At 29.5% G+C, this 19,285-nt stretch overlaps 3 protein-coding genes across 20 annotated transcripts in view; 2 read left to right on the top strand and 1 right to left on the bottom strand.

The window, feature by feature from the left end:
• Rab3-GEF (Rab3 GDP-GTP exchange factor) overlaps positions 1-3,190 on the top strand; it is a 42,811-nt gene extending 39,621 nt beyond the window's left edge. For all 16 annotated transcript variants that reach the window (XM_074140467.1, XM_074140461.1, XM_074140471.1 and 13 more), the window contains one exon: positions 762-3,190. Coding sequence is in view for 13 of the 16 variants with exons in the window: in XM_074140461.1 (XP_073996562.1) it covers positions 762-866 (105 nt within the window). In the remaining 3 variants the exon portion in view is untranslated. The remainder of the gene's footprint in view (positions 1-761) is intronic.
• On the bottom strand, positions 761-8,507 carry Arl1 (ADP ribosylation factor-like 1). The gene is made up of 4 exons (XM_074140497.1): positions 8,320-8,507; positions 7,853-8,069; positions 6,390-6,501; positions 761-5,820 (listed from the first exon to the last, which is right to left on the bottom strand). The coding sequence occupies exons 1-4, from the start codon at positions 8,321-8,323 to the stop codon at positions 5,611-5,613; spliced, it is 543 nt and encodes a 180-aa protein (XP_073996598.1). The 5' UTR covers positions 8,324-8,507; the 3' UTR covers positions 761-5,610.
• A 933-nt stretch (positions 8,508-9,440) lies between these two features.
• On the top strand, positions 9,441-18,506 carry LOC141460469 (fatty acid hydroxylase domain-containing protein 2). Of its 3 annotated transcripts, none has more exons than XM_074140493.1 (7): positions 9,441-9,581; positions 10,996-11,149; positions 13,981-14,084; positions 15,417-15,562; positions 15,937-16,118; positions 16,750-17,022; positions 17,736-18,506. In XM_074140493.1, the coding sequence occupies exons 2-7, from the start codon at positions 11,007-11,009 to the stop codon at positions 17,893-17,895; spliced, it is 1,008 nt and encodes a 335-aa protein (XP_073996594.1). In that variant the 5' UTR covers positions 9,441-9,581; positions 10,996-11,006; the 3' UTR covers positions 17,896-18,506. The 3 variants fall into 3 exon arrangements, with proteins under 3 accessions (XP_073996594.1, XP_073996593.1, XP_073996596.1); XM_074140492.1 differs by lacking the exon at positions 9,441-9,581 and adding an exon at positions 10,748-10,895; XM_074140495.1 differs by lacking the exons at positions 9,441-9,581; positions 10,996-11,149 and adding an exon at positions 13,553-13,891.
• Positions 18,507-19,285: the final 779 nt, after the last annotated feature.

Raw genomic sequence — 19,285 nt, forward strand, 5'->3', positions numbered from 1 at the left:
TTTTAAACTATTATAAAGGGGGTTGGATCAGTAGATTGTTCTGAACTGATTCTTTGTAGAAAAGCTTAACTTGTACTGTCAGTTGACTTGACTTGTTTGCCGACACGGCCTTAGCAAAATAGAAAATCTAACACTAAGGTGGTCTACCCGCACACTGCATGTGACCTACCTCGTAAAATTAAAAACAAATAATACCAATAATAGAAATAATAACTGTACCATTAAAAAAATAAATAAATAAAGAATAATAATGTGCCTCATTGAATCGTACCGAATTCGAGAGGGTGGGGTACAATGTACAAGTGCTCTTAATTTTTAATAAAAGTACTTTTTCATGAAATTTTGGTATGCTGCGAAATTCAGAGAACTTTCTGTGCCTTTGATCAGAAAAGTTTGCGAAGTACCTTAATACGTTATCAGACGGAATAAAGTTTTCAGTGGCAGTGATTCACTCGTAGCACTTCATAATAATTAACTTTTATAGTAGGAAATTAAAATTAAAATGTCCATCATAACTTAAACATAAATTCAATTCAGTAACTGTATAAATATAGTTCTTAAAAACACAAATACGTAAATTTAGTTTTTAATTTAAATTGCGTTAAAAATTGAAGTCATAGGTGCATGAAACCTTTTCCAATGTTGAACTCTGAACAGTGTTCTCTCATTATAGATAATGTCTGTAAGAAGCTCCTAAGGGAGAAAATCTAAGAACAGACAACACCTAGAATTTCGTTTTTAACTAATTAATAATGTTTCAGGCTGACCAGATTTGTTACTCAGTGCTGTGTGTTTTCTCCTATATGGCAGCTGGCCAGGAGAAAAAAGGACCTGGTAAAAAACTACCACAGACACCTAGATTATAATAGAATTATAAATCATTATAATAATATATTCACTTATAGGCAGCATGAAATCAAATAATATTAAAAGCCCGATTGCACTATGTAGCAGAATTGATATGCTCTTTAAAGTTATAAATAATATTAAACTTTTAATTATTGTGATAAATTGCAATGGCAAACTCATTATAATTAATAAATCATGTTTATAACTTCGTGAAAATTACAAATTGAAAATTGTGATTGACAATAGTTACCTTTGTATATTGCGATGTAATTATGTGTGCATAGCGATAAAATATTAAAAGTTCAAGAATTATAGAAGAAAGAAATATATTGATTAATTTTCTAGATAATATTTATATTAAAGAAAAAGTAAATATCGTAATGTTGATGTCTATTTGAAGTAAATTTTGTTGACTTTGAATGATAAAATAAAATAAAAAATCAAGTAATAAAAATTAATAGTTTTATTAACTAAGCAAAACAAACGAAGTTGTTAAATCCTATTTTGCAAATAAAAAATGCCCTGTAATGTAGTTTAGTACTTATTTGATTTCTTTTTTCAGGCACAGTAGATGTGTTTATAGATGAAGGTTTTCTGAATAGAAGTGAAAAGTTGTTAATATTAATCAAAACACACCAATTTAGTGCCTGAGTACTATGTTGTATTAATTCTATTTCTCCACAAAATGTATTTTACATAAAGTAAAAGAAAATCTACTTTGTTTCTATATCTACATAAATAAATGGCTGAAGTTCCTTTGCTATTCAAAGATTTTTTTATATTTTAAATAAAATCGAAAGATTGTTATTTTTATTTTAATACTTAGCAATTTCAGTTCATACTTACATTTAAAAATTATATATTGGATAAGGCTTATCCTGGAGATATTGCTTATGGACCTCAATATTAACTTAACATTTGAATACAAAAATGGCTGAAATATCACTTCGGCCTACTTGATTAAACAGGAGTATTAATTGTAAATTACTTCTTTTTTCTTTTATTAAGAAGGCAGTGCTATAAATGTGTGTTTTGATTTTAAGAGTGGAGATTCATGGGACATCACATTTCACAAGACTTTTAATGGTATGATAAAATTGAAGAAGCTGTCAGTTGCATGTTTAATTAGTTCTTTTATGTATTTAACATCAAGGCCGCACCCTATACTCGGGCAATACTCTCGCCCTTAAAAGATGTCTGAGAAAAGATTTTTTACTATTTAATATTCTGTCTGGAGTCATCATTACAACTGACAATTATTTTCAGATTTGGCTCTGAAATCACGTGGAAAAAGGAATTAAATAGAATGGACTTGTAAGATGAAATAAAAATACTTGTAAGCCTTACGTAGCCAGAATGTTGCTAGGGCTTCTCTGTTAGGATGCCTAATTCTAAAGCCTAAGGTTAAAGTTTTTATAACGATCCTAGTTTCTGAGAGAGGCTTTTTTGCAAGTTAAAATTGATTAATAGTCATCGATGACTCAAGTTAGATTATCGAGTTTAACAGAAGTCAACGGACTGGAAATCGTGGAAAGAGACGAGTTGCTAAACGAATAACATATGCTATGTTTTTTGTGTTTATTTTTGTTGTTTACCCGTACTATCAACTAGACTATTTGGTATTCTTATATCTTTCAATAGACTAAGAAAGAAAAATATTTAGTTTTACCTCGTGAATGATAGGGGCAACCATGTATAATACTTGATTTATTTCTACAGGAATTAAGAGGATCAGTTTTACTAATACCGGATAAGTCTGTAAAAGAAGCATAAGAGCTCAAAATTGTATGTATTATTTCAGTGACATGACAAAAAAAAATATATCAAATTACTTTCAACCTTTTCAATCAATTTCTCTTTTAAGTATGAGCCTATATCTTCTTCTTTTTCACAAGTACCTGTACTACTCAACTTTACTGAAACGATAAAAAATTCTTATTATAGAATACTATGTAACCTCTGTAAATTGTAATAGATAAAAATTATGAATGTGTCAAAGAATAAATATTTATTAGGTGCTGACATTATAGTAATGGATACCTAATTAATTATCACATTATTCAGATTTCTTATTAAAAAAAAAAACAAAAGTTATTGTTTTAATAAATGTCTTATTTATTTTTTCTTGTTTAAATTGATGCACTTTTATTTCAAAAGAAATAAACATACTTCTCATATATCAATGAAAATAGTGACCATTGAATTTCAGATATTTCAAATCTCCTCCAGATACTTTTAAAAGATAAATTTACAGATCTCAATTGTCAACGTGTTGAACTAAAGTTTTTATTGTATTTTTCAAAAGTTACATATCAGAAAATAAAGAATATTGTGTCATAAATTGGATTACTTAAATATGCCAATTTTTCATAATTCCAGTGCACATTGTACGCTATGCACAGGTTCTTTATGTTCCTAAACCTTCCTTAATATCACAACTAAAAACTGTTGAAAAAATAAAGATATTTAGGTGAGTAAATTGAATAAGGAGAGAAAATCGATGCAGCCATTTCTGAACGAAACACAAAAATCTATTTACACTTTCAACAAATTTAGTTTTCCAGATAAGCTTTTATTATTCTGCCACAGGTTGTATTTCCAAACTTAGCAAAGAGCCAGGGCTAATTTTAAACACTTTGTGTTTGCTTTATATTGTATTTTGTGAGGTAAAACATTTAAGCAAGAAGAAAATGTTAGGTTCTCTTAACTGGACATAACATGTTAATATATTAAAAAGTATATTTATCATTAGCAAAAATTTATTATAAAGTTCTTTATTTTTAATAGCGCCAACAAATTCAGTAAAACTAAGTTCATGGTTGAGTCTGTAGCTCAACAAAGCTACTACTGTCGGTTTTAATCAATCTTCCTCATTCTTCAGACCTAATGATATTTATTACGAAAGAAGTGTTATCTATTAAAAAAGAATACGACGTACAGAAGAGAAACCTTTAAAAGATTGTCTTACTCATACAAGCAAAACCAGGAACATTTTTAAGTGATAAGACTTTGAAAGCATTTAGAGGGATTTGCTTTCAAGAGAAAGAGTCAGAATTTTAAATAATTCTAAAGGGGTAATCTACAGCCAGCTTTTTTTGTACGTCACTAAAAGTTAAGTTTCAGGGAGCTTACTTTCTTTCTTTTTGAACATAGGAAGCCAAGCAAAGACTGCAGTAAAAAGAAGTTTTCCAAAGATAATTTCTAAAAATTCATCATGAATGACTTCACATAACTTTGACTAAATCCAGTTTGGAAATCCTAAATACGATGGTTTGGCGCTTCTCTTTATTTCATGCCAATCATATGTGAGCCAAGTAAACAGTTCTTAAAACCATTCCATCATCTTTATTTTTAGGCGTACCAACTTTGGGAGTATTCTTAACTTCAGAAGACTGACATCTAGATTCCAGCTGCACATTATCATGCATTTTTTTCTGTTGCTACGATGGAGTACACTGAACTGCGACTAATTTAGATCTATTTTGACCAAGACGGTGCGAGTTGAGGGAAACGATTCAGCCAACAGCATCTTAAGTGTTTTATGTCACCCAAGTTCTCACTAGAAAACAGGGATCCGCAATTAGAAATAACCACTCCAAGTGCCAATACACTTCTTCTCCAACAACCTCACCCAATTCCAAAGATGACACCCAAAATTAAGAATTGGATGGAGTTCAAGAGAGCCCTCTTACATCTGTAACTAATCACGCTTTCTAAGAAATCGCCAGAAAGAGAGGCGAGCAGTTAATAAGGCATCTTCAACGAGAATTGCGTTTCGGATACGTTTTTGCAAGGAGTATAAATTCTCCTAAGTAAATATTGCCATTGCGTGTGATGCATCAAATAAAATCAAAATTGACAAACCATTATATAGAAATCACTGTATTTTATACCAATAAAATGGAAATTAAATCGACTGAAATAAATAAAATAATTACTATAGTCTACATTCATAGATAATGTACAACTTATACTATATACTATATTTAATATACATAAATTATATAAATATACAAATCATATACACAGAAAAAAATTGATCATGCGCATAACAATAATTGTAAAGCAAAGTTCGTGTAATTTTCTTATCCTCCATTAACACCAGAACGTTTTCCTTGTAATAGTAATGTATCTTTACAAGAACTTTTTCCTTGTTACAAAATCCCGCACAATTACAAAAAATGAACACAATTTTTTTTTTTTTGCATTGTTTGATAATCCCACTTTTTTATTTTAGTATTGTTTAAGAAAAAAAAGAAAATCGTATGTATCCCATATTTGTTTCATTGTACGTTGATGATTTGATTTCATTTAATAAGTTAAAAAAGTATGAATAAAACTTAAAAAAAAAAAAATTATCAAATAGTATATAAAAGCCTAGGAGAATTAAGTGTAATAAAAATGGAATAATTACGAGGGAAAGTTCAAATTTGGATTTTAAATGTATTTAAATGTTTTTTTCTTCTTTTTTTTAAGATACTCTTTAAAGTAGCTCGAAATTATTTATGAGAAGTATATTTATGTATGAGAAGTAATACATAATGGAATAAAACCGAGCAGCATGGAAAAAAATAAAATGTTTAAATGCCCCTTTCATATGAAATAGCAATGAACATCTTGGAAATGGTACGAGTATTCCAGTTTATTCCACACAGAGGTTATAGGTGTAAAGAATTCAAAGTTCATTAAAAAGAAAAACAAATAAAAAAGAGAAAGAAAGAAAGAAAAAGAAACAAAGACTGGATAGAAAAAAAAACTATTTCATTTTCTATTTTGAATAGCATTCGAAAGCCAATCCATAGCCGAATCAAGTCCGTCTCCTTTTACTGCAGAAGTTTTAAAAATTTGAAATGTCCTGTTCTTTAATTGATCCAATCCTAAAGCCTCATGCACTTCTGCCACACTCATACAGCCTTCCATATCTTGTTTGTTGGCCAGTACAACCAGTATAGCACCCTGTAATTCCTCTTCCTGTAATCAACGAATAGGTTGTTGATAGATTTCATTAGAAGAAAATGGATAATTAGGTGTATATATACATACGTATTTATATAATGACTTATTGAAACAAACAAAACAACAATTGATTCGAAAAGTTACAGCAAGACTGACCTAACATCTTAATATGGTCCGTTCAACCCTTCTAAGCGTTTGCCTTACATACTTACGTGATAGCAACGAAACAAGCATCATAACTATATTAAAGTACAGGAATTAAACGACTTCTTACATAGCCACACTTCCTTTCTACAATTTATCCGACATATCATAAAACGAGACATTTTCTACACCTTATCATTTAATTCACAAGAGACGTCATTCACTTTTAAAGATAAAAATGGCCAAACATGAGATTGTTTCATTCGGAGAACAAATTTCCCAGTTGGTTCAGTTTAACTAACAAGTCTGAGGATTAGAATTGTAGATTAATTAGTTCACTACGGTGGATGCAAATCTATAGATGAGAACAGTGTTTTTCAGTGATGAACAAGTTACCCTACAATTCTAGAAAGGAAATTGTTCATGTGTAAATAACTTACTTTCAACATATAGTAAAGCTCATCCTTTGATATGCCTATCCTATCCTTATCTGCTGAATCAACAACATAGATAACTGCATCCGTATTAGAGTAATAACATCTCCAATATGGCCTACAAAAAAAAAATAAATAAATAAAATAAAAGCATAATAATATAATGTAAGTTATTAATAAATTAAAAAGATCCGAAACTAATATTCTTAATTTAAAACGCTGAACTATTTTACAAATATTTTTTTGAATAGAATTGCAAACACATTCTATCGATTACAACAATGATAATAAACAATTTCTTTGAAGAACTTTTGGTTCTGTTGAGTTACAATATATCAAACAATGATATTCATTTAAAATGTTCAAGCTTTACTATAATTTTTTTTAAAAAAATCATGTGGGAGACAAAATATTCAAAAAAATATTTAATACTGCGTTTTACGTAGAAGGGATTAGTAAGCATAGAGGTTAGTGCACTGGATTCCTTCGCGGTGATCCCGGTTCTGAATGTAACTGCCAGCCCTTTGATTTTCCCTTTTTAGGAGTCTCTTACAGCTAAGGTCAGTGTTATCTGTAACTAGAATGTCTGAAGGCCAACTGTGCACTGAAAATAGTTTGATGTGCCTTAAATTAAAAACAACATATTGTATCACATCACCATGTTCAACAATTCATGTTTGCCGATTGAAGAAAACTCCTTCTGCGTCGACCTATCACACCCCAAAAAGTTCTATTAGCACTGCTAATTTTACTTAGCAATGCTGACCTAACCACATTTTTAAAAGTTATGTGTTAACCGGATAAACTAGCAAAACGAGACAAACTCTTTATCTGTTCATTCGTTAAATGTTATCGAGCTCTGTTCTATTGGAAGATGGCACCGCTTCTTCAAGGACTGGAATTAAAGCCATTTCGATGTAATGATGAGCATCTGCTTACCTCAGACTCTTTCTAGAGATGACAAACCCCATGCCTACCACCACTCTTGTATAACAGTTATGACCTGGAGTAGCACAATTTACCACAACACTCATTGTTAATTTCTATCATTTCTTCACAGACAAAATGAAATTCTCACTAAAGATAATATGAGCCTATCTGTTGACTTATTCACGTCTTTCTTGGCAATACTGGAATAAAACCTTCGACTTGAACATTGAACAGTAGAATTTAATGCTAAACGGCGGTATACTGTTCGCATAGACAACCTTTGCCGAAATCTAATACACTAATAGCACATGAAGGGCGAAATCTCTTCCTTAAATTAATTTGGGATATGACAATCTTCTCGTTAAATAAAACTCACACAAACATTTACATGATTCTAAAAGATCAGCATGCAACTAAACAAATTCAATTACACACATTATTCTTCAGAGTATATTTCAAAACAAGAAGTAAGATCTAAACTAAATTTTTACTGCAAAAAGTTTTATCTAAGTCCTACAAAAATATTGAAACTAAAATACCTTATACTTGTCTGCCCTCCGAGATCCCAAACTTGAAATTTCAAATTTTTATATGTAACTTGTTCTACATTAAAACCTATTGTTGGAATTGTTGTTACAACCTCACCCACTTGTAATCTATACAAAATAGTCGTTTTACCAGCACCATCAAGGCCTAAAATTAATATCCTCATCTCACGGCTGCCTAGGAAATTTCTAAAGTAACTGATAAGTCCTCCTTAAAAACAGAAACATGAATAAAGTTATTAATTTAATAGTAAAAAAAAAGTCAGTAATCATATTATTCAAATTAGTTTTTACTTCTTTTATATCAAAAACCAATTAACGAAACTACATAAAAGTATATTTTTTGAAAGAACTTGAAAACATTAAACATAACCTTACTAGTAAAAGTATTTTTCAATTAATTTTTACCGTAACGTATTAAAACTTACAATTTTTTATTGAAAAGTTAGATACCAACTTACCCATTCCGACAATTAATTTCTACCGAAAATAATTAATAACTACAAATTTTATGTAAGTTCACAGCGTTTCTCAAACATACCGTCAAACGTCACGATTCGGCACCTCTTTCACTAACCCTTATTACATAGTTCGGTGTACACGAACACGGCACAATCACACACGGCTATCACGACTATAGTCACCATTACTGAAAATCAGCTGTTGATGTTTAAACGTAAGAAGAAAATAGTTATTTCTCTCCAAATAATTAATTTATATATAATTAATTTTGTTATAATTTTTATAATTTAATCAAAAGTGCCTTAAATAATCATAGTATTATAATTGAGATTCAAGTACCTATAAGAATACAATTATCCTGAGTATCTCCCCTTACCTTTGACGAAGCGTAAATTAATTAAATAATTCACCAACATGATATAAAAACATAAATTAAGGGGGAAAGACTTTATAAATACTACGTATAAGAATAGCAAAAACTGCAAAACAATTGGTACATTCTTAGTATTATTTTTGTTCAAATCTCACAGAATTTCGCTTTTACATTCAAATAAATTCATCAACCATTAGGATGAGTATTTCTAGAATTTACTAAATTTGCATGTTTCTAATATTCCGCTTCAGCAAGCATTTCACAAATAAAATGGATTTCAAGTAACGAAAGTACCAATAAATTAGCTATACCTAATTTCGGAAATAATGATGTTGTTGCATGTTTACATTATTTCAGTTGATCCTATCGAAAATAAACCTCAAATTTTTGTTTACAGTGAAGCCATCCTTAACTTCTAATTTATGTTTTAAAATAATAACAGGTACAGAATACGCGATTTTAAAGGCAATCAATCAGTATCAGTACTGATTATCTGCAATGATTTGTTAGTATCAGTACTTAAATTACAAATTGCCTAAAATTTATTGGTCGAAACCTATAGCACCTATTTTCTCTTACTCCTAAAGCAAAGGATCAATTCAAACGTTCTAAATAAATTTTCACCGGAAATACAAGTTGAAGGACCTTTATTTTTAAATAAAGTTTCTTCTTGACTTTTTTCATTTCTAGTTTGTTTGTGCAGATCTGAATAAGTGTCGTCATACGATGGGCCATGTTTTTCTACTTATATTGGGACTTCATCTTTCTGATAGACCTTCAGATGTAACACCCTCCACGTGATAGAGCCACTGCAGTGGGTATTCATTAATATAGACATTTTTGGCGATTATGTGGAAACACTTCCACCTCATCAGATTCATGGTCAAGGTATTATTCGTAAAGTTCTAACACTGGCCCCTGAGTTTGGTTGTATGAGTACTTGTAAAATATGTGCGTAAGCGCAACTTTGTATTGAAGTTTGGTTGCTTCAGCTACCGAAGTGCAACTGTCAATGTCTGGACACATTTTTAAATATTAGCCAATATTTGGAACCAAACTCATTAACAACCATACTTATGTTATTGCACTTTTACAGATGTATAGGATTAAGGCAATTTTTTACTTAGAATTAAACTGCAGCGTTTTATAATTATAACTGTGGAGGGGCCTGCCATATTTTTTTTGTTGAAGTTACGAAGTCTGCATGTGACTTAAGAAGAAAGCTTAAAATAAAATGAAATGAGGGAAGGTTAATTGTCTCAAATCTCCTATTTTTTTTTTTTTTTATAGTAATGTGTCTCCTTTGCCCCTATTTGTTCCAAAAATCTTTAAAATTAGTTATAAGTTTAGATAAACCTTAGATTAGGAGGGTAGCCAAACGCCGAAGCTACAAATGTTTCTATTTCGGCAAAAAAAGTTAGGGAATCTCTAACTTTATTTACTTTATCTATTCCTGCCTATAGGGTTCGTCTGGAAAGGGGGTTACTGGGTAAAACTCGAATGGCAAGTTTGTTTTCAAAGAGCCCAATTTTCAGCCATATTGTAGATCTTTCACATTTTCCTAAAAAAACTAACAAGGCATTTTTTGCTTCACCATAAAAAGGTCCAGTTCTTGCGAGGGAACCATGTGTCCCTCCTGAATCAAATGGTATGCTGGCACGTTATTCCTTTTATCTGAATTCCGGGATCCCAGACAAAAAAAAAAGCTTCTATTTTGCTACCAGCTATCTGTAGGTTGTCCAAAAGTTTGCACAATATCCTTGGATTAACTTCGTCAAAGTTTGGTTGTTTCTATAAAAGAAACTTATGAAAAAAGAAAGGAGTAATTCTCTGGTAATTACGTTACGAAATGTTAATCGCATGTAATTGTGAGCGGTGGACCTAAATAAAGCTTAAAGGTAGTGCAACATCTAGAAATTAGCCCAGCCGTTATGCCTAAGTATTATTTTAAATAAATATCAATTAAAAAAAAAACTTAAAACATATTTTAAAAATCAATTAATAAAACATAATTTCCAATCAATAATGGTCGATAAAAACTTGATGAATAAATAAAGAACTGTTTAAGCCGTTAACTCCATACCTAGTTTATCATTCGTATACAAAACGGTGAACCGCTGCAGAGAGTTAATTTACCCAAATCATTATTATTTCTAGTTATTTGAATCATTAAATTTAAATTTGTTTTAATTATGATCAACAGTAAGAAAGAACATCTCTAATCATATGAAAAATTTATTTATTTGATTAGAAATAAAAAAAAAGTTAAGTTTTTATAAAAATGTTTCTGGTTGTTTTCTAGAAAAATATTATATGCAAGTTCCTGACGTTAAAAGAGATGATATTGCCTACTTGAGTGAAATTCCTGGCCTTTTACTGTCATTCATCACAAGCTGTTTGTATATCATCCCGCCTGGAATAATCCTATTTACTTTCTTTAGAAATGAGATTACTGGGTAAGTTTACTTTTATTTTTATACAAGGCATTCATCTGCAAAAATCGTTGTCACTACTTTTTAAACCATTCTTCTACCATTTTTACAGCACTTGAAAGTTGTGGAAGATTAGTAGAAAAGTTTGTTAGCTACATGTCTCTCCTTGCCTCTCTTATGAGGTATTATTGCATGCTTGCAGATTTTTAAATTTCGAGTTGTTGAACTTATCATTGTACAGCATTACTAAACACGTTACCGAATTTGTCGCGTTTGCTGCCACATTACCGTAAGGTTTTTTTCCAGTTAATTTGTGGTTTCCAAAAACAATTCCAATGATTTTTTTTTTGTTTGAAACTTTTTTCCAGAAAACTCGTTACAGTAATTTTTGAGAAAATTGTAAAAACTATGAAAAACAAAAATACGGCTAGTTTTGTTCCGGTACCATTGGTTGAAGTGTATAAGTAATAGTCGGGGCTTGCCTAACAAATGCGTTTTGTAATTAAGAAGAAGCCAAAAATTGATTTATTTAATTTGTTTACTCTAAATTAAGCTTTAATCATTTATTTAATTATTAATTTAAAATTATAATTTACGCTAGTTATTTCATTAAAAATAAATCAAAAAGAAATGTTTTCATTTCATAACATACTGCAGGCGGAAAAGGCTCATTAAAGCAATTTCAGTGAACCATAAAATAACTTTTTATGTATATACGATAATTGTATATGTATTTAAGAATGCGAAACCTTCAATTTTTTTTCTCAATTACAAAATGGTTAAATCATTACTTTGAGAAAAAGAATTGTTGTTTGAATAAACAACAATTAATATGTATGATTTTCAACAAACAACTGCGTTACAATTAGTTACGATTTTTTTTTAATCATAAGTTTAGTTGATCTTTTTTGTTTTGGAAAACCTAGTATGTTGTAAATGATTAATTATAACAATTGCCATTGTTAGAATATCAATATTTCTTATTACATCAGAAAAATCAATTCTGATATAATAATAGTGGAGTAGAATTCTTGAAGTTCTAACTTTATTCCTAAGTTTTCTTTAATGCTTTATAGGGACACATTTTGAAAAAGGAATTTTCTCCAAAAATAGTGCTTAAAGGTCTTTAAACCCCAAATAGGGTTTTCAAATCGGAAGTAACACTAAAATATTTTGGTTCAGCATTTGAACTATTCTCGACAACAGCTCCAACGATTTCTTTTAACTTTACTTAATAGGTTCATTACAAAATGTGGCTATAAATTAACTATTTCCCATAGAAAATGCTTCTTAGGGAAGGTTGTTAAGCTTTCCTCTAAATATAATAATATATAAGTAAGTAAAATTCCCTGAGCGGAATTATCTTTTTACTATATAAATTTTGTACCTTTTAGAAAATTGATGGGAGTTAATCTGCAAGTTCGTGGTCGATGATTTAGTGTTTTTCCTATTATTCACATTCTTTGTCTATGAACAGGGATCCAGTCTTTTACGAATTCCCCATGGAACCCTTCACGAATTTGGTGAGCTAATATTTGTGTTTAATTGCTTTCAAATCCAAACAATTGTACCCACCATCTTCTTTGTCCCATGTTTTGCAAATGCAACATTTCTGTTAAGAAATTAATTTGTGTATAATTGAAAATTGTGTTCTGAAGGCAGACTAATGTAAAATGAAAATTACAATATTATGTTTATTGTAGGAGTTATAAGTAATAGATTGATTATTATTTTTTCATGTTCTCTTTAAAAACTGTATTTTCTCCTGTTAGGAGCCACTGTCCTCGAGTACCAAGTCAGTCAAGTTAACACCATTATCTCCCGTTTAATTTTAAAACATTGTAAAAATGTAAGTTCGATTAAAATTGGTTTCGCGGAAGTGCGCTTCTACATAATAATAAGTGAGTCTATTGATTTTTTTGATAAACGACTCGTGATAAAAGAAGATTGTTCGTGGATAAAAACATTAATTCTATTTTGCAACTGCTCTTTTAGAAAATTGATTTTAAACCAGTGCTTCTAGATTTTAATGGTGTGCCATCAATTTTCGCTTACCTGTTGAGTCATTTTTTATTTTTATTTTTAGTCTGCATCCAATCCACTTATAAATGGTTGTAGCTGACGATACCCAAATATATAGTGAACACTCCTGATTTTATCTAGCATTGCGGACCCAATCACATTTTCATCGGCTCAATCAAATTTTTATTGAATCAATAGTAATAATTGTAGGTCAATAATTGTATGATCTTGCCCAGGAGATTTTATTTTTTGAAGAGTAACTGGTAAAAGACGTTTTGATTGCTAAAACAACATTTGTTAAATAGACAACATTATGAAACAAAAAAGACAATCTTTTAATACATATTATAGTTGTAGAGGAAGGGTGATAACTTAATCAAGGTCAGCCTGGGGAAGAGCACAACTCACCAGTTCATTCATTCTCCTACCAGTCTACTTTTATTCCAACAATGGTTCACATTTGTTTAGAATATTGTTAATTTAATTGTTAATACACAAATTTTTTATCAAGATAATAATTTAGGCTTAGTTCTTGTTCATAATAGAGATTATATATGTGAGCGAGTCATGAGATTGTTATTGTGCTCTTTATCACAATACTTTAAATGATAAAGTGGTAGAATTTGTGTTTAGTAATTTATGTGACGCATAAGCACTTATACTGTACGCTCATTCGCATCTATATATAAATATCTATAATTCCAGAGTAAATCTTTAATTTATGATGGGTATTTACGCTGTAAGGTAACAAAAAATAATTTGATTTTATTTTAGAAAGAAATTTCATTTATGGGATAAACATTAAGTGATAATTAATTTCTCTAATTTAACAGGCAATTGCAAAGAATGTGGGATGCGTCCGGAGATTATTGGCAGTCAAAATGGGATTGGGTTTTAGATATATTTGGAGATGAGCCGTCTACTTATTGGATTTATGGTTAGTAATGACTTTTATTTTTTGTTTGTATTGTTTTTAATGATTAATAGTAAGAATAAAAAAAAAATCAACCCACTTATTTATCTATTATATTCTTATTTCATTATTTTCTAACATAAAAATAAACTACATTCATTGAATAGTTTGAGCGTCATACCATTTCTGGAGAAAGTGTGTTTTATAGGTTTCTAGCACTACCGGTTCGTTATTTTACTTTACTTTTTGTAGCTTTGTACAGCCAATATATTACAGATAATTATTTAACTTTTTTTTAATGTTTTAGATTTCTATGATTTACTTAGAGTTTTATATATAATTTCTTAAAAAGAAAGAAATCTCTTTGAAAGTGTAAATGTAGCTGTATGATTTGGAGTCCATTATATCGCATCTCTCGTTCATATTAGGAAATTGCTATCATGTTTATCATACCTAAATCTTCGATGAGCAAAACCAACTTGACTTGTCTGGTATCCCGAATTAGATATCGAATTTTAGAAGTCAGTTAGAAGGGTACAATGTGTAATTTAGTTCCTAAAGAAGATTTCTCGTTTTTAACCGTTTCTTGCAAAATGTTTCTTTCTCTTTATCTAGTCGATAGTGTAAAAAAACTTCTTTAGAATGGTCTTTATTCGATTAGATGCAGATAGTTAAGAAAGCAGCTTCTCCAAAACTATCCTAAAATCAAATTTCCAGCAAGATTTCAAACCCAAAGATTAGCCCTTTTTTATATTTCTATACGCTAAGTAGTAATAAATCAGCTGGAATATTTCCAGAAATTCGTTGAAAACTGCAAATACCCTTTAGTAAATCTCATTCGCACAATACGTCATGCCAATTCCTTCAAATGTTTTATTTTAATACCTAAATGAATTAGAACAGGAAATGGTCCTAGGCGCTCCAGACAAAAAGGGCTTATTGTACTGACGCCTTGTGTAAGTCACCATTTTTTTTCTGCAAATTTTTAGTGTCCTAAAGTCTCATATCATAAACTAGCGAATGCAACACAATTAGGCACGATATTCTTTTACTGTCTAACGTATAGTCTCACGATGGAACCGAAAAAACCAAATATCAAATTTAAACTTGTAATTTTCCGTTTTTTATTTCTAATCGTACGCAAAACCAATTTCAAAAAAATCACTTTTTTCTTGAGTAGGAAACCTGAAAACACTAATTCCCGCTGAAAAACTCGAAATCAAAAACTAGGCGATGGCAAAAAAAAAAAACTAACAAGAAGTGATCATTCTTCTTTTAGATCAGTAATAATTGTGCCAGATTTTGTAACTACATCATTAATCTCTTTTCAGTAAAATGGAGAACTGATTTTTCCAGGTAGCTTGCTATTTACTTTCGTAGTTTACTGGGTTTTTGGAGCCTTATACACCATTCTTGATGTAATCGATAAACCGTCTATGTTGAAGCGATATAAGATACAACCAGGAACTAATGATCCTGTTGATAAAGATCAACTTATTAAGGTAAACAAAATTAATTAGGCTTTCAAACTTTGCCCTCTAATTGAACTTTGCCCGTTTTACTTTTTAATAAGTGTTTACTCTAAACGGTTTTTGTATTGCCTTTTTTTTTTTATCATTTACATATTTTTGTTTAACAAGCGGCAAATATTTGTTTTTTAGAGTAATATTTGCATATCACCATGATTCTTTTTTTTTTTTTGTTTCTTTGTGTTTGTTTGTTTTGTCAACAGAATATCGTAAATTAATATTACTTATCATTTTACATTTCTCTGCGTCTAAGAAATATTTGCTTCTTATTCTCATGCTACAAATTACATTACTTTATATTAATAATCAGTATTTTCACTGATCTGCATTTATCATCCAAATTTTAGGTAATAACGCAAGTATTATTCAATCAACTTGCTGTTGGATTTCCAGTGATGATACTCAGCTATGAATTTTTGAAATGGCGAGGATTAGCACCACTAAGACAGCTGCCTTCTTTTCATCGCTCCATTGTAGATCTTATATTATTTATAATTATTGAAGAAATTGCTTTCTATTATTCTCATAGGTAATCATTATTTACAACATATTTTTATTAAATTAAGTTTTAAAAGCTTTAGGACAAACTTTTGACACAGCTGTCATTTGTAATGATGAAATCTCAGCTTGCTAGAATTACATTTTGGACTACCATGAGACCATCCTCAGTATCTACAAAGATGTATTATTATTGTAATACAAGATATAGATATACTACAGTATTAATTTATTATATGAAACGAGATTTACCCTCAGAGTTAATTATTATTTTAATTATAATTATATTAATTTTAATAATATAATTAATTATTAATTATTAAAATTAATCTCATTCAACTGACTCTTTCAAAATGTTTTTAAAAAAGTTATATCATAATAAATGGTAAATTTTGGGCACATAAAAAGAAGAATGTGAAAAAACATAATGCACCTTCTTCCACGTGTAAATCAGCATGTGAATAATATTTTTTGCCAAAAATCCGTCAACTACTCTGCAGGAAATAGAAAAAATATATTAGAATTTCAGAGAGTAATTAGATATGTGCAAAGTTAAAGTTGAAAAAACCGTATCTGGTACTCGATAATTTGAAGAAGACCCGCATTTCATTAATATTATGAAATGAGATTTCATTTATCATCTTTTCTTTCAAATGTTTTAGGCTGTTACATCACCGCTTTATTTACAAGTTTATTCACAAACAACATCACGAATGGACTGCACCAGTGGCTGTTACGGCCATTTACTGTCATCCCATAGAGCATATATTTTCAAATTTAGTTCCACCATTTCTAGGGGTTTTTATCACTGGATCGCACGTTGTCGTAGCGTATATTTGGTTTGCTATGGCTTTGTTGAACACTTTAAACAGTCATTCAGGATACCACTGGCCATTCTTTCCAAGTCCAGAAAGCCATGATTATCATCATCTTAAGTAAGTATAAAAGATAGAACTTCCTTCAATTTTTTCCCCTCCTAGAAATAGGGGAAAATACATTCTTTATATAAAATAACATAAAATTTATTTCCAGTCAAAATTAAAAATTAGAAATATTTAAGGTTTGAATAATAGTCCTCTAATATCTGCTACACTTAAACTAAAAAAAAAAATACTATAAACATTTACAGTACTTTAGCTTTGCGCTGCTTACATAATTAAACTTTCTTGAACCTAATATTCCTCTTCTCAAACATTTGGTTACATATTTGAAACTGACACATATTGCACAGAACATTAGGAAGAAATCTCTTAAAACTTCATTTCTTTCTTTAAAAATGCGGCTTAAGTGAATTCTCTTTTTGAAAACGTTTTAAAAATAAAAGTTATAGAACATAATGTTTATCTACAAATGTCATCACGAATGGATTGCAACCGTATCTGTTACGGCCATTTACCGTCATCCAATGGAGCAAATGAAAGTTCAAGATTTCAAAAAATAAATAAATTTAAAAAAATATCCTCTTATGATTTTGTTAAAATCAAACACTTTTCTTTTCTTCTGATACTATATGATTCTTTATGATACTATATGATTCTTTATGATACTATATGATTCTTTATGATACTGTATGATTCTTTATGATACTATATACTACAAAAACTCCTTTTTTTTTAAAATTGATTAGTAAAACAAAATTTTATTACAGATTCAATCAGTGTTACGGAGTATTAGGTGTTTTGGATTGGTTTCATGGAACTGATTTACAATTCAGAGCTTCAATGAACTTTAAGCGACACCAAACATTTTTCACGCTTAAAGCACCACGTGAAATATATCCAGACGAGCTTGATGAAAAAGACAAATAAACTAAGTTTTTTCATAATTTTAAAGTTAAACTATTTTCTTTAAAATATAAAACCATATTTGTATGTAAATTCAATTTCTTAATGTAAATTTTAAAAAATATCTGATATTTTTTATTTTAGGGCGAACTTTTTACTACAATTGTAAGTACTGACTCAAACAAACATATTGTAAAAGTGATTAATAACAACAAAATTGCCTTTAATAAGTCAACTAACTGTGATTTTAATAATTTTAGCTAGTAAATTAAATTATAAACATATAAATAAACAACTAAATTAACACACCAAATATTTTGCTCAAATTTATAATTCAATGGATGTATTTTCGAAGTGTCACGTGAAAAATAAAAGAGCAATTTTTCAATCGTAAGGATCATAGTTTCTAAAATACATTATAATAATAAAATCGGATTATAAGTAGACTGTTGAAAAATTTTAATTAAAAATCTATTGGAAAAGTAAAATAAACAGCATAAATTTGTAAAAATGATTGTATTTTGTGGCAAATTTTTACAATTTTTTTGATGTAAAAATAATTTCTTTATACTTATTTTTTCACTTGTATTTTATTTAAAACAAAAATAAATTTTGGAAATAAAATTTTAAACTCAGGTTACACTTTTATTTGAAATCTAAAAATTTCAATTATTTCTATCCTAACATTAGTACAGTTTGCTATGTTTTTTTTTTCCTGTAGTGCATATAATTTATAATTAAAACTGTCTGGTAGGACAGTTGTATAAAGGTTGATCGCCGAAAAGTGAAAAGTTGAAAAACACCCAAATTTGATAATTTTTTTCTCTTTTACTACAAAAGATAAAATTCTCAAATTATCTTTATAATGCCTATTATCTTTTTTTTTTTTTTTTTGCAAAAAATAGATTTCGAGAAATACGTTACTGAAAATGGGCAAAAACGGCATTTTCAGAAAATGTTCTTGTTCTTGTTGGGGATCTTCTTCTTTTTCTAGTTACCTTTTTTTGTAAACGTTGATGTTGATAAAACATGGCAAGCATAATTTAGAGTGCGTGAAATTTAAGTGCCATCCTGTTCTTACATCTACCAAGGGAAAGTACTGCAATCATGCCATATTCGCAGTTTAATTTTCTCTTTGTCTTTTAGGAAGAAGAACTGTAATCGCAGATAATTTTTCTTTCCCTTCTGTAGGAGAAGTTATTGGGATAGCAGCTTAATTCCCCTACATCCCTTTAGAGTAAGTAATGTTATCACCATTTATCTTACCGCTCTTTAATGAAGGTACTGTAAACTAAATTTTTATCAGTTGTCCCTCATCATGGGATGCAATTATTGATCATTTTATCCAACAACATTTCTTTTTCTAGGGTTGGCCTTATTATCAACTATCAGGTACAAAAACTGCAAACTTCTT

Source organism: Rhodnius prolixus, unplaced genomic scaffold, assembly GCF_049639745.1.
Source record: "Rhodnius prolixus isolate KJV_2025 unplaced genomic scaffold, Rpr scaffold_6, whole genome shotgun sequence".
Taxonomy (NCBI): Eukaryota; Metazoa; Arthropoda; class Insecta; order Hemiptera; family Reduviidae; genus Rhodnius; species Rhodnius prolixus.